At 45.6% G+C, this 26,742-nt stretch overlaps 3 protein-coding genes across 6 annotated transcripts; 1 reads left to right on the top strand and 2 right to left on the bottom strand.

Annotated features, from left to right (window-relative positions):
* Positions 1-1,059: 1,059 nt before the first annotated feature.
* thsd1 (thrombospondin, type I, domain containing 1) lies at positions 1,060-8,587 on the bottom strand. 2 transcript variants are annotated; one of them, XM_084474701.1, is made up of 8 exons: positions 8,516-8,587; positions 7,764-7,888; positions 6,555-6,946; positions 5,706-6,420; positions 4,609-4,770; positions 3,706-4,120; positions 2,893-3,418; positions 1,060-2,708 (listed from the first exon to the last, which is right to left on the bottom strand). In XM_084474701.1, exons 2-8 carry the CDS (start codon positions 7,816-7,818, stop codon positions 2,079-2,081), a joined length of 2,895 nt encoding a protein of 964 aa, XP_084330827.1. In that variant the 5' UTR covers positions 7,819-7,888; positions 8,516-8,587; the 3' UTR covers positions 1,060-2,078. The 2 variants fall into 2 exon arrangements, with proteins under 2 accessions (XP_084330827.1, XP_084330828.1); XM_084474702.1 differs by lacking the exon at positions 8,516-8,587 and adding an exon at positions 8,346-8,482.
* Positions 8,588-9,932: 1,345 nt separating this feature from the next.
* vps36 (vacuolar protein sorting 36 homolog) lies at positions 9,933-16,711 on the bottom strand. 2 transcript variants are annotated; one of them, XM_084474726.1, is made up of 14 exons: positions 16,553-16,711; positions 16,345-16,413; positions 16,174-16,244; positions 15,681-15,795; positions 15,484-15,570; positions 14,373-14,462; positions 13,746-13,778; positions 13,525-13,602; positions 13,099-13,233; positions 12,429-12,494; positions 12,143-12,207; positions 11,204-11,288; positions 10,688-10,764; positions 9,933-10,576 (listed from the first exon to the last, which is right to left on the bottom strand). In XM_084474726.1, exons 1-14 carry the CDS (start codon positions 16,646-16,648, stop codon positions 10,495-10,497), a joined length of 1,149 nt encoding a protein of 382 aa, XP_084330852.1. In that variant the 5' UTR covers positions 16,649-16,711; the 3' UTR covers positions 9,933-10,494. The 2 variants fall into 2 exon arrangements, with proteins under 2 accessions (XP_084330852.1, XP_084330853.1); XM_084474727.1 differs by having other exon boundaries at positions 14,373-14,459.
* Positions 16,712-16,874: 163 nt separating this feature from the next.
* On the top strand, positions 16,875-26,544 carry proser1 (proline and serine rich 1). Of its 2 annotated transcripts, XM_084474406.1 has the most exons (12): positions 16,875-17,542; positions 17,647-17,712; positions 17,904-17,972; positions 18,307-18,401; positions 18,544-18,637; positions 19,153-19,263; positions 19,501-19,602; positions 19,918-19,996; positions 20,482-20,574; positions 22,687-23,968; positions 24,662-24,806; positions 25,098-26,544. In XM_084474406.1, the coding sequence occupies exons 1-12, from the start codon at positions 17,498-17,500 to the stop codon at positions 25,221-25,223; spliced, it is 2,307 nt and encodes a 768-aa protein (XP_084330532.1). In that variant the 5' UTR covers positions 16,875-17,497; the 3' UTR covers positions 25,224-26,544. The 2 variants fall into 2 exon arrangements, with proteins under 2 accessions (XP_084330532.1, XP_084330533.1); XM_084474407.1 differs by lacking the exon at positions 20,482-20,574 and having other exon boundaries at positions 16,877-17,542.
* Positions 26,545-26,742: the final 198 nt, after the last annotated feature.

The following is a 26,742-nucleotide window of genomic DNA, read 5'->3' as shown; positions in this document are numbered from 1 at the left end:
TATTTGTGACCAATGAAAGATTAATGAGATGAGTCAGAGGTTCAGCTATGATATCCGCAGCTATTTTTTAAAAAGAAAGGTGATCTGGATCGGCCGGTTTACGAGGATTCAGTAACATAGAATTATTAACATATTATTATTAACATAGAAAACACTTACATTTGTGGTTTTCGATCCTGTCGCCTCTTTTCGCCCGCCATCTTGCCTGGGATTTTTCTTGATTTTCCATTTTCTCGCAAGGTACTGCGGGAGCAAGCCACAACCTGCATCTGCTAGTGTGCCCATCGAAAATCTCAACTTTAAGGGGATGTTAGCCCTACCCCTTAACCTTACCCCTCAATAAATGGGACTAATGAGACAACCCTACACTGTGCGTGAACGCGCAACAGCGAGGGGTAGGGTTGAGATTTTGGGTTAAGGACAGTAATGGGATTCAGCGTTATCCAGAGGTCTATACTAACTTATTTTATTGGGTTATTGGGTCAAATCTAAACGTCAATCTCACGTCTATTGGTATTGATTGATGTTTGTAAAATAATAATAATCCCGCCAGTTTTTTCAAAACCAGCCCAAATTGTATGTACCCGCCCAATGCAAATTTTTCCAGCCTAACGTGATTAAAATGATCCTAATTGGGCGGGGAACCGCCCAATATGGCAACACTGAGCATGACATGAAAAATATGAAAAATGATATTCATTTGGGATATTATAATTTCAAGATATGGTGGTAAAAGTTCTTAATGTAACAGTTTGTGCAGGACCTTATGGTCCCATTTATGAAGTTCGGGCTGAAATGCGTGACGGCAGTTCACGATGCAGACTACTGACATTAACAATGTTAGTCAATAAAATACATTTCTAATCACTTAATATGATTATTGAGTGTGGTTGAAAAGCAAGCCACACTATTTATATTTGCAATCTGTTACTCTTTCTGAAAACTTTTCATAAGTTACTTTCAGATTTAATTTAAAGATAGGCCTACTTTTCATAAAAAGTAACATTACTTTTTTTTTTTTTCATAAAAAGTAACATTACTCCTACTTTTTACCTTTTCAACTTTTCCTGTTTTTGTTTATTTTTTCCATTTCATTTTATGGTTACAAGGGACCAGGTCAGTATAAATGTATAAAGGATCATTTTTTGAAGGAACTTAGCCTCAAGTTTTCTGAAAAATAAGGAAGTAGGTGTCAGGAATTGATCACATTACCTGCTGAAATATAGTCAAAGAGCCTATCCTCCCAATAATTGTTGACACTTAAACAAACCTGGTCCATAAATTAATAAGGGGAAGAAAAAAACAAGCATGTCTTAAAGGTGGGTGGTGGGGATTAAACTCTTGATGGTAACCACAGACCACGGGCACTAGAGACCATCCAACAGCTCACATTTACACCGACAACTAAAGTAACAAAAGGGGCAAATAAACAAAACTGAAAACATGTGGAAAAGGAAAAAGAAAGAAAAGTAATCCTTAAATGTAATCCATAAAAAAATAAGTCTGAAAAGTAATACTTCACAGTCTTTTGCTACTCTTCAGAAAAGCACATTCAAAAAAGCCAGATGGAGGGAATTGAACTCACAACCAGTTGACAGAAGAAATTCTTTACACAATCCTAAAATTGTTATCCGTACATGCAATCCATTAAATTACACTAAAAAGTAATACTGAATTGGAATATGTTACTTTTATGAAAAGTATTCAGTATAAAGGTTTTTTCCTGCATAGGTATGACAAATTATAATCTCCTCCCTTTTTTCCTCCTCTTCTATTATATTAGTAATGTGGCAATATAGCATGTTTAGTAATTTATAATGTGGCACATTAAGGCTGTGATTTCAGCATTCAGGGTTTGATGGGCAGCAATGGGAATACCTTCTTCTTAATTTCTAAATAGAGCAGGCTTTGGTTGTAATGTCAGACAGACCCACCCCCTTGCACTTGGTGCCACAAGTCACAAGTATGTTTTAGAGAAAGTTAAGGTTTCATTTAAACGTTAAATTAGTAAAAAATGATTTTATTTGTACATCATTTGAGAAAAAGGGTGAAAAGTTCTTCATGGTGATGCTTGGTGTTCAAGTGGAGGGCAGATCAAGGTCCATCATCCTCTGCTCTGCGTCACTCAGCCTGTAGGGGGAGCCCGACATGGGCAGAGAGCGGCAGCGCCCTTTCCTCTGCTCCTCTGTTGAGGCGCTGAAGGTGGCGCTGCGCTGCCTCCCACCAGGGCCCCCCGGGGCCCCAGAGCAGGCCTGAGCCTCCTTGAGCCTGCGGGCCAGGATGTTCCTCTGGATGGGCGATGGTCCGCGGCGGGACCAGCACTGCTCCGCCCGTTCTGCCCGATCCAGGGCCAGCTGGTTGGCACTCCAGGGGGGACAAAGGGCACCGTTGCGCGGGCCTCCGTGTCGCGGGGGACCGCTACTGCCCGGAGGCCCGCACCCCGCCGTTTCAAGCCTGTCTCTTTCCACAGTGCCGTTGAGCAGAGCTTTGTTGTGCCTGTCTCGTGGGCAGGTCCCTATGGGCTGTGGTGGAGAGAGGCTGACACCAGGAGCTGCAGCAGCCTCCGGCCAGGTCCTCTTTGGGGCGGAGGGCCCCCAGTCAAACGGCCCCAGCTCTGGGATGGGATAGGAAGGGAAGGCTTGGTACGGCTGGCCCTCGCGGACGCCTCTGGCCCTACAGCTCCCCTCAGGAAGGGTCCTGGAGGCCACCTAGCAAAGAGAAAAGACATTTGTTTACATTTATGACAACGTCCAAGTTTTTGAAATATATATATCACAATACGTGGATAAAACGGAACCCTTTGGATGCAGATCCCTGGCACGTTTTAAAAGATTTAGAACACAGAGCAGAAGTAAACAGTTGTTAGGGCTTTGAGTGAAGGAATCGGCTGACCTGGGTCATGCTTCGCTCCCTGAAGGCCTTTGAGCCTGCCAACGCCGAGGGCTGCGGTTTGGCGTCCGTAAAACTACACGTCCTGCGGAAATGAGGGTTCACCGGGTAGGAGGAGTTCACCGCTCCCACGCCTCCTCCCCTGCCCATCCCGCTCCTCTCCACCATCTCCACCCAGTCGGCGGTACGCTCTTGTCTCCTGGAACTCCCTCCTCCACCTCCTCCTCCTCCTCCGTATCCAGGTAGAGGAGGCCCCAGACGGAGCTCCCCCCTTGGACTGAGTCTCTGCTCGGCAGCGTGGTGGTGGTGGTAGTGGTGTTGGTCCTGGATCCCCGGGCTGGCGGGCGGTGGAAGAGGAGGTGGAGGTAGGTGGAGCCCCGTCGGGTTGGAAGTCAGGGTGGCGGTCGGCGAGGCAGTGGGGCTTAGCATGTCGTCGTCCACCGGGCTGGAGGAGACGTGGTAGACCTGGGTGGCCTCCGTCAGACCCTGCTTCTTCATTTCCTTCAGCTGCTGCTGGGCCAGCCGGTAGCTGGGGTCAGAACACACAGCTTACATTAACAATTGGTTTTTTAATCGTATTAAATCATATATAATCATATTAACCCAAAGCAATTTACAGGGACCTTGAGATCCACAAAGGAGTAGTGCGGTCAGAGCATCTTGCTTGAGTATGCCTATTGATGGTGATGTTGGACCTTCAACTGAGAACCTTTTGGCTGCTGAACACCCCGCTACAATTACACTATAAAAGGATTGAAGGTGGACGTTTGAGGACATTGACGACAAAAACCCCGGGATCTTCCATACAGTACATACCCGAACACAGGGGGCAGCATTTTCTGTCCAGACGGAGACAGCCTGTCTGGGTCTGGAGAAAGAGGGAGGACCAGGGGCTGCGACAGAGACTGGCTGCCCAGCAGGGGCGTCTGTCTCTGGCCTGCTATGCCAATCCCCTGTAGCCCCTGCGCCTCCATCAGGCTGGGTCTCTGGAGGCTGTTCCCGAAGATGGAGGCCTCGTCAGAGAGTTTGCGTCCCCCGGTGGAGTGCGTGGCCCCTTGACGCCCGGAGCTGCAGGGAGGGGCCCGGCACAGCTTCCTCCAGGCCGTGAAGAGGAGGGTGGCCAGGATGACAGCCAGGCAGAGGGAGATGCCGGTCACCACCATCAGGTTACCGGCCAGGGCCGTGGCTCCTGCGGGCGACGCCGGCGGGGAGGGAGAGGGGGCGGTCGTCACTGGAGGAGACAGAAGGACATCTGAAACCCAATACAACTATCAAACTGGTTTTTTTATGTGTGCCCTTATGGACAGGACAGTAAAGACACACAGGAGAGTGGGTTGAGAAAGAGAGGGAATGAAAGAATGATGCTTAGGACCCCAGATGAATAAAACTCCTGAATATAGCTAAAGTAAAGTAAACTAAGCGAAAACAAGGTAAGCCAGACTAAGATAAAAACAAATTTAGACTAACCAAGCTGGTCTAAAATTAGCAAAGCTAAACAGCGCAGCACAAATAGCTAAACTAAGCTCAGCTAAACTAAGGAACAAAAAAAAGTAATTAAACAAGGTAGACGGATGTCTGCGCAGACTTCCCATGTGGACACAGACAAACAACAATTTGTAAACAGAATAGAGTTATACTATTTTGGATTATTCACAGCAAATTCAAAGTTCAACAAAGCGACAAGACTTTGCAGGGAGAGGCTGACACCAGGAGACTTACCCGTGCAGTCCTCCAGGGAGCAGGGGGACTGCTCCGTGCCCGAGCCGGGGCACTGCACCCCCACTACGCCCTGCAGCGACTGGCACTGGCGGACACGCTTCCTGAGTCCTTCCCCACAGCTCACGCTGCAGGGACTCCACGGCTCCCACGGCCCCCAGGACTCTACAGAAAGAAGAGAAATAGGACTCTATTAAAGAAGGTCAAAAGGTCAAGATCCTGTCCTCATCTGAATCGTCATGGCATTCTGTCCCGGGCTAACACCCAATATCTTCCTCCCGAAGCCTCTGTGCCCAAGATAGCGTCCCAAAGCTAACTTCAATTCCCAAGCAGACCAATCAGGCTAAAATTCCATTCCAACCAAAAAGATGTTCCCAAGATAACATCCATCCCTAAGCAAGAATCCCCAGGGTACCATCTGTTCCCAAGGTAGACCCTATCGAGTCTCCCAGCCCTTTTTTAGAACCAGATGGACTTTCATAGGATGTAAGCCATTCCAATGTAACACAGGGTTCTGCAAATATGCTATTAGGTCTCTTGTTCACAGCTCAACCAGCCTACATAGGCCTATTCCCTACAGGCAGGAGAACACAGATTTTATTGAAACAGTTTTTTGGAATAAAGGAGACAGATGGAAAGAAAAAGAAACCCACAAGGTAATTTGGATGTCACGTGATTCCAAAAACTATTCGTGGTCTTACAAAGTTGACAAAAATGGGATGATTTCTACCAGCATATAACGAAAAGCAGAATGTAATGAAATTACACAAAAACGAGCCTCAGCCCGCATAAAATAACGTGCCGAGACCACATATCAACTTTGAATCAAACAAAGTACTATTCAAGTCTATTCAATTGTACTGTGTTTGATCTAATGCATACAAAGCACCAATCACTGAAACCCTGCAAACCTATGGCCACAGGGCTGGGGTAAAGATATTGTAAAGAACCCTGACTTTCCCAGGTGCCCAGGTGTCATTTTCCCTGTCCGGGCTTGAAAATGAATACAACTAAGCCCTCTATTTCATAGATAAGATGATCCAAGATCAATCCCAGGCGGGACATTTGTGAAAGTAGTCTCATTAGAAACACATTCTCACCTACACTTCTGTGGACCACCAGACAGGTCTGGGCTGGGCTGGGCAAACGGCTGTAGTTGAAGACAAAGCGGAAGCAGTATTTGTTCTTCCCGGGCTGAAACACGGAGCAGTTGAACTCTGTTTCGTTCTCTCCGTGGGTCAGCAGGTTGAAGGCCAGCAGTGCCGTTGGAGCGGAGGGCTCGTCCTGCGGTCCGAACCCCAGCAGGGGTGTCCCGAGTGACGGAACCAACCCGGGGGAACCGGCCATGGTGGAACCACCAGAACCACCACCACCACCAACCTCTCCAGCTCCAGGCCCAGCAGCATTGTACCGGTACAGCTGCACCTTCCCGTTGACGGCGGCACACGGGGGGGCGAGAAGCCTCACGGTCATGGTCCCGTCGCAGCCGGTACGGTAGATGCTGGCGTCGTCCACCTGCAGCTTGTAGGAGAAGATCCGGGACAGGTAGAGCGGACCGGAGCTCTTCACCTCCTGGCTGGTGTGGGGCGAGCGCAGAGCCACGCGAACAAAGTCCTTCTCCGTGAAGGGGAACGCGCAGGGCAGCTCCACACTCTGGGAGCGCAGCGCCCGGATGGGGTGGTGCGTCCGCACGCGGACCTTGTCAATGCTGTTTCGCCCAATCTGGTTGTACTCCATGTAGCTGACCTCGAGGGAGAGGGCGGAGCTGTGGTCACCTGGGCATCCCTGGAAGTGTTCATTGGTGGATATCCCCACCTGCCCCAAAGGCAAAGAGAGATTCATGAATGTCATGCTTCATGGTGGATCCACATTGATCTAGAATAGGGTATTTTAAAATAATCTTTAACAAACTCTAGCTATAGCTACATGTGTTCTGGGGGAGGCCTTACCTGGAAGGATCCAGAGTGGTTTGCGAGACGTTCTATGCCGATGTGGAAGGTAGGCCACTGCACGTGCAGTTCAGAGCTGCACCACCAGGAGGTGCTATGTGTGCTTTCTGAACCACGGGAATGGCCGTCAGGCTTTGGAATGGCTGTCTGCTTCAGATGGAAGCGGAATATTCCGGCGTACAGAAAATAGGAGCAGTTGAACTCAACTCTGCCCACTGATTGGTCCCCGGGTAGGGTTCGGGTCAGCAGGGTAGAGTTAGTTTCCGTGTCGACCAGGGAGAGGGTGGTGTTGCAGACTGAGCTGCTGTTGCACGCCGTGATGAAGTCAACAAACACGCTGGCGTTGCTAAGGGCGATGTGGAGCGAGGGCCAGATGCTGAGACCCGCCATGGCTACAGAAGACATGGAGAAAGAGAACCTAAAATAGGAATCTACCCCGTACTCAATATGAATCACTTAGCAGATACATTAAGGAGCAGGTAGGCATTGGAAATCTTGCTCAAGGGTGCCTAACATTAGGCCGGACATTTTGGGGTTCAAACCCAGGACCTTTCTGCTGGGAGTCAAAAGCCTAACGACAAGACCTTGCCTCTGAGTGACTGAAATGGACTGCAGTCATGTATCTCTTGAGCAGTCATGGAGGCAGCTCAAAACATACATACTATGCCTTACATTTACACAAACACAAAAAAACTGACTTGTTGAGACCAATCAGGAGTTGGGTATTTTTCACAAGGGCATCTCAACAGGGCCGCTCTCCTGTGGACCACCAATCCCTCTATGAACCTTTTTTGTAGGGTCAGTTTCATTGCCATAATGTTTGTAGTGTGGCTTATAAACTAAGCGTGATCATATGTGCTCATGTGTCTAATGTGTGTGTGTCTACTTTTTATGAACTCACTGTTTAACAAAGCAGAGCCTTCTGTAAGGAAAGAGGGTGTGGGCAAAGGAAGAGAGCACACCACCCTCCCCCCTGCTTCCTTAAACAACACCACTCCACAACCCAATTGTTGTATTTGAATTCAACGTATTAAAAAGCATTTTCAATGTTTTTACTGGTTGCTTTCTGTTAATGCACAATACTAAAAGATAAAATATTTAAATATGTACTTCAAAACTCCTACCAATGAATTCAATGATTGCTATCCGGCTTTCCACCATTCTATGCTAGGTTTAATACTCAAGTGTAAACATTTGTCTGCGGCTCACCATATCCTAGGAGCACCAAAAGGAAGGGCAGCAGCGGCGCACAGCGCTGCGCCATTCGGACGGCAGTGGCGCGGCGTCCCCATGCACCACCACATGACCCAGTCCGTCCACCGGCCGGTCCCCGTCTGGACAGCAGCGAAGAATCAAAAATACAATCAAAAATAAAAATACAAGGCATGCGGGCGATAAGAGTAAATAATTGAAAACAGACCCTGATAATACTTGAAACAATTCAAAATATTGTGTATACATTGTCAACGGAGTCACTCACCTCTACCACGTTCTCTAGTAACCAATAAGTCAGAACTGTATAGCATTTCGTCCAGAAACGGATTTGTATTGACTTGACAATGACATTGTTGACCTAGGCTATGCAAACAATTGTGTAAGCCATGAATAACGATCAAGTTCCACCGAAAATGAAACACCAATTGAGTCGTTAGTAGATAGACCTACAAATATTTAGGCACTCTCTTGAAAAACAATAATTGACCTTTCTAGTGTTCTTCTGGACTCACACATTCTAACCAGGTTTATTTGATTGAACTTTTCTAGCATCCTAAATAATATGAATGTAATTACCGCTCGTCTACTCGGCGACAGGCGACATCATTGTCAACTTTTTAGACGCAAAATAGCCGCAAAATTGTAGGCCGACCTACTTTTCCTGTGGGCTCACAAGAGTAATAACCCGATCCAAAAAAGCATCCACGAAAAACATCCGAAATATTAGTTGATTTAATAAGACTCACAAGACAGCAGAAGCCAAAGTATTCCCTCTGCTCTCCAATTCAGCAGGTCTGCCAAACCCTCCCTGCGTGGAAAGTGCGCGGAACGTGAGCGCGCAAAGCCGCGCATTCTGAAGCGCTCTGGTCAGCCACAAGTTACAACCATTGATGTAGGAGCTAGGACTATAATGAAGAACTGTTTTGCCTGCAGCGCGCAAAACATAAAACCAAATATTGTGATTGAATAAGAACTAAAGATACATTAATATGCACATAGGCGTATATCCCTATTATAGAATATGCATCATAATTAATGAAACGCATTTCTTGTGAGCACAACCAGATTCGCCAGCGAATTTCCTAAATTATTTATTTCTGTGCTACCTTTGAATTCGAAGAATAACTATTTATTTTCCTTTCTTTATTTTCTTTGGCAGTCACATCTTTTTGAAGCCATAATACCACCAGGTGTATTATGGAGGATATAAAGCGCAGGTGCGCAATGAGTTCATATTTTCTTCGTAGGACGATGCCCTTTTAAACTCAATTTGATTAGATGAACATTTATAAGCATGTCTGAATACATATCGTTTTCATGACATAATAAGGAGGGTGTTTATAGGCTACAAAAAAAGAGCCCTATATCAATGACTATTTCATCCATCCTAAACATACACAAGTGTCTGTCTGCATTACAGCCTAGAGTGAAACATCATAAGTTACTAATGATACTAATGATGATAATGATAATGATAATGCTACTATAGTTCTGTGAATTCCTGGATGCCAGTGGCAGTACACAAAGTGGATATGTCTCCTGTGCGGAGCACGAGGAGACATCCACTTTGTTTACTACAGTCAGGAAGGAATGAAACAGAACTGCACACATTAAAATGTCATGAAATTCTTGTAACTATTCAACCAGATTTCTCAAAGGTCTTGTGCACAACGCACCCTTCCAATTCCCAGATTAAATTAATCTATGATCAATGAGCAAGCCACATGCCGCGGTAATCTAATCAGCCCTTAATCAGAGGAGCCACAGGCCTCTGCCGTCCCTTGCCTCCATCCCAACAACACATCCCAACTCAGGGCTAACAGGAAATAGGAAGCCAGACGAAACTGATTGGCGAGATGGCGCCAGGTTGATATGGTAAAAGGTTATAGGCTGTGTAGTAAGCTTCTGAATATCTAATATTTCTAAGCAGGCGTTGCGGCACACTCGGAGCTGTTCCTGGCAGGAAGGGACCTCCCCTGTATGTTCCACCTCAAGGTTTCCTCCTCTTCCTCACCGGGTTTTGAGTATTTTCCAGGGTCTGGTCTAACATGAGCCTGTGGAACCCTTCGAGACGCTACATTGTCATGAAGCACAATAAAGCTCAGGAAAGAATACTTGACACCTCATCATTGACGACTGCAATGAAGAGATGCAGAATGATGACAACGCCAGGCTTTATTAGAGAGTGGAAATGGTTATTTACAAGTTGCACACCAAACCAGACAAATGAAGCCAATGTTTTGTTGTTTCATCAATGTGTCATGGACTAATAATGATACATATGTGAATGAAGTGCTGTTTTCTTGAAACAGGGCGTAGCATTGTTGACATACAACAGTATGATTACAGAGTACAGTATCGAGGAAGACATAACGTTTTGAGGTCATGTGTACAGAACGAAGTGAGACAACACAAAAGGATCCCAGCATAGCGCATGTCCAGGAACCTGCTCATGGAATATAAAACTGGTTTGTGAATACAAAAATAGTCACATGTTGTCACTTGTAGTCATTTGAATAATTCCATAATACCATGTTCCACTTGCAGGGACCATTTTGTATTAACAGCATCTCTTATCCAACCAATAGGACACCAGCTTCCCTCCCAAGCACAATTTTCTGTGCAATCATTTAGAAATATTCAGTAGAAAGTACACTGGGCGAACAGGAAAAGACATGAGCCAATTGCTTCGCAGATGTGGATCGTGACACCACCTGTAAACCAATCAGAAGAGGTTTGGGTAGAACCTCAGTCCCTCGACGGAGTCATCTCTGCATAGATGGCCCATCTTCTCAGCCAGGAGCAACCTGTAGCCCAAGAACCACAACAAAGAACCAAAGTGACGAGAGTGACGCTGTGAAATTCTATTCTAACAATGTTCTTAAAAACCGCGGAACCGGAGGACGGCGGGTACTGACCGCTCTTTGGACAGCAGCACGGACAGTCCTAACAACTTAGCAAACTCCTCAGAGGTCAGCGACCCTTTGTCTGTCACCTGCAGAAGAGAGACAGAGACATTGAGACATACCGAGACAATAAGAGTGGACGGAAAGTGGGGAGAAAGACAGACAGACAGGAAAGACATTGAGACAGACCGGAGAGAGAGAGAGAGACAGACAGGAAAGACATTCAGACAGACCGGAGAGAGAGAGAGAGAGACAGACAGGAAAGACATTCAGACAGACTGGAGAGAGAGAGAGAGACAGACAGAGAGTCTGAACCAGACGAGAGAGAGAGAGAGTCTTGAGAGACGGACAGGAGGGACGGGAATATTGTACAAAGTTTGAGACGAGGAGCAGGGCGATCCCATCACTGCTGCCTGTGATGCGTCCGGGTTAAGTCAACCAAATGGCCCCCCTCTGGCCCAGGGGGCCCCCCGCTCGGGGCCCGGAGCGCCAGGGTCACCGTACTGTTGGTTCCCGCACAGAGCTTACATTGTCCAGAGCCGAGGCGATCATCTCCTCCTCGCTGTGAGACTGCAGCTGTACCACCATCACGCCACTGTCAAACACACGCAGCCTGCGGCAGACCGACAGAGCGCAGACAGGGTTAAAACAAGGTGGAGGTGCGGTGGAAGGGAGGACAGGGAAAGGGAGCAACATCGGCAGGCTTGTACATCACAACGAGTGGCGCAAGTGGTTTCTATTGTTGGGTTGCGCTCTCAATAATGAACTCCAAATGTGCATTATGGTAAACCATGTGAAATGCTGCTAAAAAAACTGATGGCTAAAAAAGTAAAATGTTGGCTGGATCAAATGTTTCAGACTAGGTTGAACACAATGGGATGAGTTACAACATGTTATGCTGATAGTAGGGGAGGTGTGATCTCACACACACACACACACACACACACACACACACACACACACACACACACACACACACACACACACACACACACACACACACACACACACACACACACACACAGCTTAGAGTGCCTTGAAAATAAATGCTATATAAATACAATGATTGAGTATTATTATCATGCTAGTCTCAAACATGGTCGGCTAGGTCAAACCAAATACACTGAGCGTAAACTTGTTTATTCAAAACCTGATGTACGGTTAAACACGCTGGAACGGGTTAGACCAGAAGGTGACAGATCTTATCGGGTATGGGACCTGCTAGGTATGGAAACAATGACTTATTTTTATTTTTTGCTAACACACTGGGAAGTCACAGGAAATGACACGGCCACACAGGGGTGGAGCCAAGGCCCAACAACAGGAAGTCAGGAAGGAAGTGTCTGAAGTGCTGATTCCAATGTGAATGAGGCTGCTACAGTTCCACTTAGCTGAAATGCACACAGATAGATCTCTGTAGTGTAGTGTAGAGAGTAAGGTGGATAGCAACCATGTATGCCTACAGACCTCAGTGGAAGCTGCATGGACTCAAACATCTTGCATGCGTTGACCAGATCTTCTGGAGACAGCAGCTGAGGAAGGGGGCAGGGGGTTGGGAATGGGACAAAGAGGTTAAAACAATCACAGGAAATGCTACAGTATTACTGCGTCAATCACAGGAAGTTCTAGAGGGACGGAGGAATGCGTACGAACGCAAGCAATGTTGTTACTACGACAACATCCCGGGAAATAGTATAATGATTCAAGAAACACACATACCTAGTGTTTGTGTGTGGGTGTGCGTGTCTGTTACCTCCATCCCTCTGGCTCTGTTCACAAGACAGTAAACCTCAGTTAGAGCCATCATTCCCCCGCGCTCCTGGGAGACAGACAGACAGACAGACAGACAGACAGAGAAATAGTCAAGAGAAAGAAACAAAAAGGTTGATTTGAATAAACAAATCTTTGAACGCGGAATTATGGCCAAGCAAACCCCCCAAAAGACGTTCTCACGTAAACTAACGGTGACATATAGCATGAGCACAACATCTACAACCGACACGTGGGCCAGTATGCATAACCTTCATATATGTCAACACGCACACACACACACACACACACACACACACACACACACACACACACACACACACACACACACACACACACACACACACACACACACACACACACAAAGACACAGACACAGACACACACACACACACACACACACACACACACACACACACACACACACACACACACACACACACAAAGACACAGACACAGACACAGACACAGACAGACACACACACACACACACACACACACACAAAGACACAGACACAGACACAGACACACACACACACACACACACACACACACACACACACACACACACACACACACAGACACACACACACACACACACACACACACACACACACACACACACACACACACACACACACACACACACACACCTCCAGAGGAGCCAGCAGCATGTCTCCCAGCTGTTTGGCGAGCTGCATGTGGTAGTGTGTCCCTGAGCCATGGGTTTCCCTGGTTACCGGGTTGGCAATGCCCATGCTCAGCAGGTACGACTTGAACCGGATCGTCTGCAAATAAGAAACGACATGCAGGTTCTCTTCCATACAAAAAGTGGGGAAATGAATCAGATACTAATATGTTCTTAGATATTTAGCCGTGCAGCCTATGTTTTTTATCTGAGGCGATTAAAAAGTTGATTTAGGAACAGGCATGAGGTGAGGCTAGCCCATCAAGGATATCTTCAGGTAGAGATTGTTATTCGCTATTACACTACCCCTGCCTCCCTGAAATAGTGTACTTCAGTCCCAGACAAGGCGATCTGGTGTATCTACCATAGATTTACATGGAGGTCTCCTTACCTCGTCCTCTGTGATGTCCCCATGCTTGTCCTTGATCTTGTTGGCTATGGACCTGGACAGCTCCACCATCTCCTTAGCCTGAAAGGAAACAACTACACTCTCACTCATCATGACACAAACCCTCATCTAGGAGCTAAGGCAATGAGTTCATAGAAGATTTGAAGACAGTACATAGGACTGTGAAAGTACCCAGTAATGCCATTGTAAAAGGTCCTTCTTACCTTCACCATCAGCTGGCTGAGGTCCTCAAAGGCCTGGAAAAGACAGAATTAACCGATAAATTAATGATTGAGGAAATCAGATGTCGTTACCCAGCCAAATATTGTACAGCTTCACTCTTTTCCTGTTCATTGATCTCTGGCAAACATTTCAAATGTTAAAGTGTACCCCACCTCCCTTTAAAAAACAGAAACACAAATATGTGCTAGAGATTTAATTCCCCTGATTATTCCTGACATGCATCATGAATTTACTATGGCTTCATAAAGTAGTAAGAGGAAATGCTTGTATAATGAGAGACACGGATCATGTTCAAAGTAATTGAATTTGATTTAGGATGACTAAAACTGACTAAAACTATAATAAAACTATTCATTCATGTCCCAAGGAAAGAAAGGAAAATAGTTAATAAATTCAATCTAAAAACACACTTAGTACATCTTAGATTTTAAAGACAGCTATCCTTTCCAATTTATAAGGGCTAGATGACATATTCTTTGGACCAATCATGGTCGGAATGAGATAATTTAAAGTTAAGTGAAGACATTTAGAGCAATGAATGAATAGATATCATAATATAACCATATCTTAGGTAGGTGGAGTGTAACTGAATTCCCTCTTGTCCTCACCTCTGATATATTCTGTTCAGTTTCCTTCCTCTTCTGCTCGATCTTCCTCTCGATGCCAACGATTCCCACCGCCCGCGTCTTTCCTGTCTGCTGAGGGAAGGAACCAAGAAAAGATTTTAAAGAAGTTGACAAATAGTCCTGTCCCATTCTGTACTAACAAGCACAAATTTACTACAAATAGTGTTGGGGAATACTGAACTAATGAATGAAAGCACAAGGTGAATCTTATAATTCATTCTAATATTATTAAGATTATAAAGAAACGCAATACAAAGATGCAGTTAATAATGTATCAATTTATCAGATCGTTGGGTGTATGGAATAAACAGTGCCACCATGTGGCCAGAATCCACATAGGCCATATTAACACAGGCTTTCCTCTCCAAGACACCTGAAGCAACAATATATATACAGTATATGTAAGGGATAATGTATAGTACACCGTCATTATGGAAAATAAGCCATGACAGGATCAGAAGGGGATGTAAAGAGGAGAATAGGCAAGGCAAGATCTGCATTTGGCATGATGGGGGCCATATGGAGAGCAAGCAAAATCTCGCTCAAGACCAAAATACAGCTATTCAACTCAAGCATAAAAAACATACTACTCTACGGATCTGAGACATGGAAAACAACAAAGAACCACCTGAACAAGCTACAAGTCTTCACCAACTACTGCCTCAGACGTATTCTTGACATCAGATGGCCTGATAAAATAAAGAACGAAGAGCTGTGGGAAAGAGTAAAGCGACCTGCGATAGAAGTGGAAGTAAAGAAACAAAAATGGGGACGGATTGGGCACACATTGCGTAAACCGAAGAATTCCATCACACCCCCTGCAGTGGAACCCACAGGGTGAACGTGGTAGAGGGAGACTAAGAAACACCTGGAGGAGGAGTGTCACAGCTGGGATGGAAAGAGCTGGATACAGATTGCAAGATCTGGAGAAGCTGGCACAGAACAGGACGAGGTGGAGAAATATCGTCAGTGGCCCATGCTCCTTATCGGAGCAACAGGCCTCAGTAAGTAAATAAGTAAGTAAATTAAATTAATATATAAATAATGACATCACTGGATAAATAATGGTGTATGGTGAATGAGAATGTCCCACCTGAGAGCCTGTTGCTGTCGAAATGGTCTGTGGAATTGTGCTCTCCCATCGTTTCTGAGTCATCTCCTCTGTAAGCCTTCTGAAGAACTGGAACCAGACACCCAGAAATCACTAAGCAGTCAACAACATGGTTTAGTCTCCATGTAGTTCATGCAGTGAAGCACAAGCAGTTTGTTCTTTTTCTCCATGGGTCCTACCTCGATTTGCCCATGCTCTTTGAAGGACAGTTTAATGTAGGGAAACTTGCTTTGTTGGTAAGGACCTGGCTCCTTGTTTGCCGTTACTGGATACAAATGGATTACTATCTTCGCACTAAATGCAACAATAACAACAACAACAAACAAAAATGATCAACGGGGTGCCTCCTCCTTATAATGAAAGATCTAGCTTTATAACAGTTCAAGCAAGACCATTACGTTAAGTCAACTTATAGCATAAGTCAGTTCAATTACCTAACGATTAGGATATCGGTTAGAACCTATAGATATGTGTTAGGTTCTAACCGATGTCTTTGACCCTTTAGAAAGCGATAAAAGGGGGACACCCTATTTCAACACATTTCGACGATGCAGAGACCATCTCTAACCTAAACACCAAAACCGAAACTTGTAAATCAACCATCCAAATATAAGAATTTACTGCATCAACATTGGGAGATAATCGTCCGATAAATCATATTTGTGCACATACCTCTTTCCTATTCCCGCAGCTTGCTCCTCAAAATAGATAATTTGCGACAGCGACAGGGCTATGCAGCATTCCTAAAAAACACACCAGCCGAGCACATTAGACCAGCACCTTGCCCATTACAATAGTCATGCTTTGACTTATAGGTATGATGATGTTGTGTTTCCTCCTTACGTGATTCTTATGATCCCTCCAAATCAGTCGATGAGTGGTCAGCAACACAACTCCGACATCTAGTTTAGCCTACAATAACACACGTTACAAGTAATATATACATTACTCTTTAATAGATAGATAAAAAGTATTATATTAAATGTTGTATTTACATTTATCTTCTTTCTTACACTGGGACAAATTAGCGTTAGCAAAGGGAGCTAGTTACCTTATCATCTCCGTCATAAAGTTTAACACCTCGTTGCTGGATTACTAAGGTTTCGTTCATTTCCAGAAGTCCATTTGTCCATGCAAATCGGTCCATATTTTACGAAACTGTTCAAAACTCTTTATTCACTGGACTGATGACATACTTGTTTACTTCCTGTATTTCCTGAACAGTGTTTAATGCATATGCCTGATAATGCCTGAGGAATAATACTCAATAATATATTTTGAAACAGAAAATAGCTAAATTATATATTTTTTATTGATTATGTATGTACAAAGTTCAATTTTATAATAAGAATTGTAATTAACTTCCATATATTGGTCATCTTTATGTATTTTATTTTTCTGATACTGTATTTTCGTTTAGGATACCACAGCGGGGTCCTATCTACTATTGACGGTACCAGCGCCAGCTGTCAATAGAAGCTAGCATCCTGCTAGCTCTTTTCGCGAAACAGACGCGTTAATCAATTTTACAACATTACGACTAGTATCGTAAATATTCATGCAATCAGATTCTTAACATTATCTATTACGTGATGCGTTTATGGATTAATGTTTGATTTCTGTCTCACTTTCTTAGGCTTGTACCCACAGCTTGGCTAGCTAGCGTCTAGCTTGTTGTTAGCAGCAGCCTCTTATTCTTCAGATCGGAAATATCAGAAAACTGCAGACAATCATTTTGAAAAGAACATGGTGCTTTACAATCGGCTAAACTACAAACTGCGGATTGAGAATTTCATGCCTTTAGATTATGCATCTGTAATTGTATAACTAATTCGGTTCGGTCGATTAAGTTAGGTGCCTTTTTAATGCATATAACGTTATGGAAAGAATTTAGACTAGGCCTACCATCTATTGGATTCGAGAGAACGTATATCTCCTACTTAGAAGAGCTACACCATTTTACAGGATAACGTTGTTATACAATTAACCATCCACAATGGATAAGAAATCATTTGACATCGTCTTGAACGAGATTAAAAAGGTAAGAAATAACTGTCTAGATATTTAATACGTCCACAAAATGTTAATTTTATGTTTTATGTTACTGCGAGTTGAGCTTTGGTTTGACGAATGTCATTTTTTCAGTGTGTCCTGACCGACCAGAGGACCAAAGCCATAGAGCAGGTGCACGGCTATTTCTCCAGCGAGCAGGTACATCTTTTCAGTAGAATAACGTTGAGACGGTCATAACTAACATCTATTGCAACATGATTCGATGTAATTAGCTAGTTGACATTTCATAGACCTTTTTACATTACAGTGGTCAAGGGGTTCGGGATGTTACAGCCTCTTGTGTATTTGAGTGGTGTGTCGTATTGTGACCGAGTGTGTAACTCCTGCAGGTGATGGAGCTACTAAAATACTTCTCCTGGGCGGAACCTCAGATCAAAGCAGTGAAAGCACTGCAGCATGTGAGTAACTACATTAGTTACACTTTACATGGTAGGAAACCAGGGTGTGAAATACAGGGTGCCTTAGACCCTTTGATAGACATTTTAAGGAGTCTTCTCAAAGATTATTCGTCACTTAAAATTGTATCCCTAAAATATATTTTAAAAGCTTACTATGTCTAGTATGCATTATTTAAATTGCAAAACATTTATTCTCAAATATGAATGGGCTGCAGACAAATATTGTTTGTTCATATATTCATTGTCTTAGTATTCAACAACTTTGCTTGAAAATGGTTACTTTGTCCCACAACTTTTGTTTGACGGAAATCAACCTCTTTCTTATTTCCTTTAGAAAATGGTTGCAATTCCAACCACCAAAGTTGCCAATATCTTAAACTGCTTCACCTTTTCAAAAGACAAACTGGTAGTCCTGGAACTGTTAGCACTGTAAGTAGATGATTTGTTTTAAACATACCTCATGTCATTCAGACCTTGTAACAGACTTTTAACGGACAATAATGCCAATTCAATAATTCTAATTATAATAATTTTTGACTGATTCTTGGCTGTTGACTGTTGAATTGAATAGGAACATATCGGACGCTGTAAACTACCATCCGGTCGAGGACCTCTTCCGTATTCACCTGTCTGAGAAGAAACGGGCACGCAGGATTCTGGATCAGGTGAGAGCAGCGTGGATCCTCACTCGTTTGTTACATGTGTATTTTTTATATCTCTGCACAACTGGCAAAAGTTAGAAGCAATTCAATATTAATCGGAAGCAGCTGGTATGAGTCACTTTGAAAATCTGCTGGCCCATGGGATACCGCAAACTATTCCTATTGTCTCCCTATGCATCAATAACCATAAAGAAGAACAATGTAGTGCATAAGGGTGGCAGTGGTGGATGTAATATGCTGAGTTCTGATTTGTGTGTTCATGTGTTTTAAATTCCCGTCCTACTCATCGCTGTATTTTACTGTTCTCTGCTGCTGTATTGAAAGATGAAGCCTTTCGCCCCAAGAGTGAATCACAGCACCACGTTGGATTCCAGTGTTGCTAGACGCCAATATCTGTTCTTCTTTTGACTATTCCTATGTAATAGTAGTATATAACCCAGGCATCCATTCCATTCTCTTGAGCGTTGATGTTTGTTTCCTGATTGGTTAACCCTCCAACCCTCCAACCCCTAATCCAGGTATGCAAGGTGGGCTGCAAGGCTCCCAAGGCTATGATCTCTTCTTGTGGTGTGATACCAGGGAACCCCTACCCCAAAGGCAGACCCAGCATGCTCTCTGGCACCTTCCCTGTGAGTCTACTGTATCTCTTGTTATGCTTCTATAAGTGAAAATGGCTTGCAGTCACTAGTTTCAACTTAACAAAATATACATTACATTAAAAATATATATTTTTTCATAGAATGTCCCCAAAAACAAATTAGGATTATGTATTACGCCTTACGTATTAGGCCTAATACAAATTCACAGGTCAACTCATTATGCTTCTTCAGCATTTTTTTATACATCTGCTTGTGCCCGGCTAACAGGGAATGCCACCGGTGAAGAAAGAGGCGGAAAAGAAGGAGGAGAACCCTGCAGCCACAGAGGCCAAAGGGATTGCCTCACGGATTATCGGCCCATTTAAACCGGTACGTTGATGCTGTCGATGTGGTGGATCCCCCTCTCTCTCTGATCACGCTTTCATGTCAAAACCTCAGAGGTTATGATAATGTAGAGTGATCTAGACTAGTTAGATGGTCTCATACCTAACCCCATTTTCACAGTCTACCTATTGGGTTCCCTTGAGAAGATGCCTATCTTCTTGTTTCTAAAGAGATGCTTTTGATAAAAGGGTTTGGAAAATAATCTTCAGGCAACAGTGATTGATCAGAGAATTATGAGCTGGTTCATTGAATTCATGGCTGATTGCTTTGTATATTCAAACTTTCCCCCCTTTTTTCTAGTTTCCGTCGACCTACAACCCCCAGCGGCCCGTGCCCTACCCTATTCCCCCGTGCAGGCCCCATGCCACCATTGCTCCAAGTAAGAAAACACACACACACACACACACACACACACACACACACACACACACACACACACACACACACACACACACACACACACACACACACCTCTTGTAATACAGAACACGGATGCTACAGGGGAAGGTAGACAAACAATGGCAACCTATGCTTATCACATACCACTGCTCATCACAGACGGTCACTGACACACACACAATCAAATCCAGAGAACTGAGACAATCTTATACCAGTTAGCTAGCCTCACATCCCAGCCGAGGTAGCCCAGCCAGGGTAGCTGGACTGTTAGGCCGGCTCAGGCTCGTGGCTAGCACTTGGCGTACGTAGCCCGGTTTCCTAGCATTCCCCTGAGAGTGTGTTCGACCCAGGAGTGTGTTCGACACAGGAGTGTGTTCGACACAGGAGTGTGTTCGACCCAGGAGTGTGTTCGACACAGGAGTGTGTTCGGCATACGGTGTGTTAACGCTTGCGACTGCTACTCAGGTGCGTACAACAACGCGGGCCTTGGGTCTGTGGGAGGAGTTCTTACGGCCAGCATGCCCCCTCCTCCCTACAGCGCCTCCCACAAAGTAGCAGGTAGGATTCACCTGCAGGGTGTGTGTGTGTGTGCGTGCGTGCGTGGGTCTGCATGTCGGTGCGCTTGAGAGTTTGAGTGCATATGAGAGACGGAACATACCGACTTTACCCTACAGTTGCTGCCTTAACCATCTGGCTTGGCGCTTCATTGCACTGATGGCACAGTAAGAAAGGCGCTCTCTGCAGATAACAGTATCATATCAGTACAGAATCTCATTTTAAATACTATGGGGTAGGGCTGGGCGATTAATCAAATTTTGATCGCAATTTCGATTTTATCGTGAAACAATCACCAAAGTAATATAATTGAGTTGAAACGATTTAAAAATATATATATATAAATATTATATTATTATATATATTATTATTATTTTTCTTTTTCTTTATTTATTGCAGAACAGCTGGATACATATCTGGACATTATTTTCTATTTGACCATTTTGTTTATTTTTTAAGTGGAAATTTCAAAGTTCTCATTTACAAAGTGTTTTTTTTTTTGAGAGAAATTATTAATAAATGCTTCATGTTTTCAAACTCAAAAATAATCATTTGAATAATCGAGATTTCAATATTGACATCATTATTAAAAAATAATCGTGATTATGATTATTTCCATAATCAAGCAGCCCTACTGTAGGGTTGCAAGAAATGCCCACAAAGTATAATTTAATACTTATTAATAATAATATTAATAATGATTATTTATTTTCTGGGCACAATGATGTGCAAAAAAGTACACTAGTACATATTGAAGGTCAGCTTTATCAGCTTTGAATGCAGTCCGTTACACTCACACTGGCGCTCAGGGTCTGACCAGGGTCTGGCAAGGCAGGCAGGGTACTTTGTAATTTGCGATGGCTCTATACTATAGTGCCATCAGGTGGCAGCACTCCCCTCTATAGAGTCTATAGAGGGGAGTGCTGCTGCCCGGCGGCAGCCCTCTAAAGCCCCGTCCTCAACCCACCGTCAGCTGCGTAAGCTGATATTGTAATGTGTGATTTTGCAGGTGGTCGATTATTGTAAAGCTTGTCGACGCGTAAAGAACCCCGCTTACCTGGGCCAGCTATAGAAAGTTGGAGAAACAAACCTATTTTATACAGCCTCTTCAACAACGCATGACTGCACAACCGCAAAGGCTTTTTACTATTTAATGATATTTTGGCCAAAATGCATATAAACAAAATATCATGTACTTGTAACATTTTTGATTACACATTTTGGTTATCGCTTTAGATTTTTGTGGATGAGTACACGTTTGCACCCCTAGATTACTGTAGAGACTTGCTGTGAAAACGTTGGATGATATCGCTGTTAAAACGGTGGATCATTTTGCTGTGCGTACAGTGGATAATCTCACTGTAAATTCAGAGCGAGTAGAATCGCCTTCGGGAGAGTAGAGTGGCTCATGATGGAAGTAGAGATTGAGACTCTTTCTGCAGAAAGGGTAGCCAGGTGCAGACCAGGCCGGTCGCTGTTGGTATTCTTTGGGCCAGTAGCCATTTTATACCAAATGTCCTTTTGTCTGCTTTCATCTGTTTCTTCTAAATCCTGCTTAGCTAATAATACGCCACTTTGTTCTCTTATATCATTTTGGAGGCTCTTAACACGCATTGCTTTGACTGAAGTAACTATTGTCTCGAAGAGCAATCCTGGCAGTTTTCAAGTATGATTTTGAGGTTTGTTGCATATATTGCATGGTTGACATACATTTTTACAATGACACTTTATACATAATTATGTCATTCAAAATTGTTACCCTCACTGTTTTTGGTCCGTATGGGACTTCATAGAATAAACAGCATTTATTATTTTCCATTTATTCATATTTATTCTCAATGAGAACTATTTCAAACCACACCTCATGCAGGAAGTCTTCAAGTGGTTGAAAACTGACGGGAGATGCTCTGTGACGGGATGCATGCAATAAGCTGTATGGCTAGTTAAATCGGCTCTGTCCACATTCTTTCCTCTCTCTCTCCCGGACCTGCTGGGTCTCGGCATGGTGCAGCACGGCTCACAGGATGGCCATTGCACTCCTTTAGCTGCGTGACGTGATTATGAACCAAGGTCACAAGCTGTTTTGAAAACTAATCCTTCTCTCTCCCTTGCCAGGTTACCCCAAACCAGGCAACCACCTGAAGACCACCCCGGGGGTGGAGAGCGGACCCCTGGTCATCCCCCATGGCTCCACGCCCGCCACTCCGGGGCCCCAGCAGCCCCTTCCCTCCGCCCCCATCACTCCTGTGTTCCCGGGCATGGTGCCCTCCCAGAACCCCAGCACACCCAGCCCCTCGCCGGCCCCCTCCCCCTCCGTCATCAAGGGTGGCCCGCCGACACCCGGCGCTTCATCCGTCATCAGGACGCACACGCCCACCCCGCAGCCCGGCAGCTTCTCCCCGTCGCCCTTCCACACGGGACACTCCCGCTCGGACATCCCCCCCAACTCCAGGGGCCCGGAGTCCCACCCGCAGGCCAGCCCCATGGCCCAGGCCCAGCACAAGGCCTTCCTCCAGTCACTGGACCCTCACTCAGGGCCTGCCTTCCAGGGCATGCTCCCGCAGCAGGGCAACCCCCCCGGGTCGGTGATCCGCAGTTACACCCCCTCCGGACCGTCGTCTCTGATTCCCGGAGGCTCTGTTCAGGGCGCCGCCGCCGCCGCCGCCGCCGCCGCCGCGCGGGGCCAGAGCCCCAGGGCGTCCCCGGCCCACATGGCCCACGCCCAGGCCGCCCTGAGCCCAGCGCTGTACGGCGACCAGCAGCGGACCGTCCTCAGCCGGCACGCGGGGAGCAGCGGCAGCAACAGCCCCGTGCCCTCCGCCTTTAAGGGCACCTCGCGCAGCGGCACCCCCTCTGTCGGCTCTCTAGTGGGGGCCGGGTCGGCCCAGGCGGCCCTAGCCCGCTCCCTCGGTCTCTCCCACCCCTCGCCCTCCCCCCAGGGCTCCCTCCCCAGCCCGGCGGCCATGGCCGGCCTCCACGCACTGTCCTCCAGCCCGGTGCCGTCGCATTATCCGGGCCTCTCCCCCTTCTCCATGGCCTCCTCCCTTCCTCCCTCTTCCCTCCCCTCCAGCATGTCCTCTATGGCTCCTTCCATGTCCAACCAGTCACAGGCCCCCATGTACCCGGGCCTGAACCCGGGTGGGGGCCCTGGCGCGGGCTCTCCCTTCGGCCTGGGCCTGACCAGCGCCCCCTCCATGTTCACCGGCCACTCCGCCTTCCCAGGGTTCGGGGGATCGGGAGCGGGCAGCCCGGTGTTGTCGTCGTTCATGGGGCTCCCGGGAGCCACGGCGGCCTCCGTAGCCTCAGTATCTCCCCTCCAGGCGGGGGCCGGGCTGCCCTCCTCGTCGCCCGTCCTGCCGGGCTTCGCCTCGGCCTTCAGCACCAACTTCCAGCCAGGGTAAAGTAGCGCGCTATGAGGTGCTCGAGTCCTCAGCCTCTGCCATCGTGCTTCGTGTTTCGATGATCATTGAAAGCTTCGGGGCGGCCTTTAAACTGTTAATCAAATATGGTTTGGCTCCCCTCCGCTTTTGATAATGGCTTTAAAAATGGCCACAGCTGGATGTGAGTCTTTGCGTCTGAAGGTGTCTTGTGAACAGTCTTGACTTTTTCTTGTGTGGTTCTGAAGCGGCCAAAGTTAAATGCTAAAGACGTGGCATTAAATGCTAAAAACTTAAAACCGCTTTCATGGTAACTAAGTTTACTATCGGTAAACAGGATTTGCCATTTATCCAGTGTCTCACAGACATCCATTCTCAGTATTGGTGGCTCCCAGTCAATCCATGTGTTGCGATGCTGTAAATCTTGCCAAAAAAGTGATATTTTGTTATGTATGATTTTAGCTTTGTGTGGCCGACCACATGGCCGACCACAACAGAACAAACCATAGTTGATGAGAATCGGCTAGAGGCGAATACACTATAGCGCCCTCTGTAGGAGGATGTCATTAACTTGAGTCCAATAAGGTTCACACATTCTGGTTTCTGGCTAGATTGATTTAAAAAACAAATACTATGATTAACTGGTGATACAAGCACCGCGGCATCAAAGAATGGTGACACTAACATGAAGGGATTGTCTGTTGTTCCTCCAGGCTGGGCGGTGGGCTCCAGCCCCCTGGTGGAGGCGGCTTTCCGGGCCTGCTTTCCTTTCCCGGGGTCCCCGCCTTCTCTCCCTCCGGCACCCCCGCCTCCCTCAGCGGCCTCCACAACCCGGCCATGCAGTCTGCGCTGATGCAGGTATGATGGACACACAAACACACCCACCCACCCCACTGCATTGTAAAGAGCCACGTCACAAAGAGGCAGGCGGGGTGTTATGACACTGGAGTTTGAACCCAGAACGCACACGTGCGCGCACACGCACACACACACACACACACACACACACACACACACACACACACACACACACACACACACACACACACACACACACACACACACACACACACACACACACACACAGTCTATAGGAAAGCTCCACACTGCCACCGGAGCTACAGGACTATGTATGTTTCCCTGTTCCAGGCCCACCCCCAGTCGGCCCTGGACGGCTATCCTCCACAGCCCAACGGCTACCCCAGCTACGGGCCAGGCTCGGGGAACCCGTTCCCCATGCAGCCCGGCCTGCACCCCCAGCTGGGCTGGCAGTGAACACACACACACACGCACGCACGCGCACACACACACGTCACACACACACGTCACAATGTCAACTTTCTTCCCTTTAATCCTCTGTTTATAGCTTTGCCTTGGACAAACACACAAAGGCACGCCCATGCAAATACACAACATTGGGTAGACACAGGAACACACTGGTCCCCAGGCTAACCTGAGACACCTCGTTTGTAGTTCATAACTGAACATGCTTGTTCAACCCTGGAAACAGATTGGCTGCCACTGAAACAACCCACCATCAGCGACTTTGTTTACCCAGAACATGGAACTATGGGATTTGTGGAAGTTAGTGTTATAAAAAAAAGAGAGAGCCATGTCTGGATGGTATCAAAAAAGAAAAATCATGAATTTCGACAATTAAGTGAGAGGAAGCTATTTCAAGGATTAACTGTTAACTGGAGAGGAAGGAGGTGTTTTGAATCTACAATAGAATACAACTAATGTATTACCTCATTTTTGGTCAAGCGACTCTTCTGGAGAACGTCGTTGGTCCGGCTGCCACAGAGGAGTTAAGACAGTCATGGGACTTCGTACATCGTAACGTCACATAGCAATGACCAATTTTTTTCATTGATTCATCGTGAAATGATTTGTCATTATGGGGGCACATTGTCATGTTTGAAACTGCCAGAGCGTTTCTCATACGAGATTTGGTGAAACATTGTTTCCATTAGCATAGGTTATGGTGTATTTACATTGATTTAGTATTTTACTGTACTACAACTGAGTCCTCTCGGGATGGTGGAGAATCTGCAACAAAATATCCCATGATGCATTCTGATGTACGAGCCCTAAAGGAAATGAATGTTGCACAATACTTTAAATATTGATTTATGTACCCATTTAAGATGAATGGCTCTCTAAATTGCCATACTTAAAAAATATATTGAAATATATTGAAACCTTAGGTAAGATAAAATAATACCTAGTCCAAAATTGCCAAATTACCTTTAGCTTATTGATCCAGCCATGTATGTCGATATCCAACAACACGACTCCCTAAATGATATAGAGAGTGAGAGCATATGGAGAAGGATGTTGATGCCTAGCTTAGCGTTGTGGATGGTAAGTGAGAGTAGTGATAATCATGATCAAATTTCTGTTTTTGTTTTTCAAACTTTTAGTCCCACCTGTAAACCGTTGATTGTTCAGAGAGGAGCGTTTGTGTTCTTGCAATACTATCCACAACCAGGGGGTGGTGCTGACACGGACTGGGTTGAACACATTGGGTGAACCGTTAAGTGAATGACTCCTTGTGCTGTGTGTGTGTGTGTGTGTGTGTGTGTGGGGGGGGGGGGGGGGGGGGTATAAGTGTACTAGACAATGCTATTATTTAGGTTTGTTTGATAAATACACGGTTTCATCTGTATGAGCCTGACTTTATATGTTTACAAAATACTTTTTACAACTGTGATGCAACATATTCAAGGGTAATTTACAGTGATGAACTGTAGGTGTTTGTGTATTTACTGACACTGATTTCCTAAATGATGCA

This window comes from Micromesistius poutassou (assembly GCF_964030765.1).
Source record: "Micromesistius poutassou genome assembly, chromosome: 10".
Classification (NCBI taxonomy): Eukaryota; Metazoa; Chordata; class Actinopteri; order Gadiformes; family Gadidae; genus Micromesistius; species Micromesistius poutassou.
The sequence above is the reverse complement of the archived record's forward strand: the minus strand, read 5'-3'. Positions and strand labels throughout refer to the sequence as shown.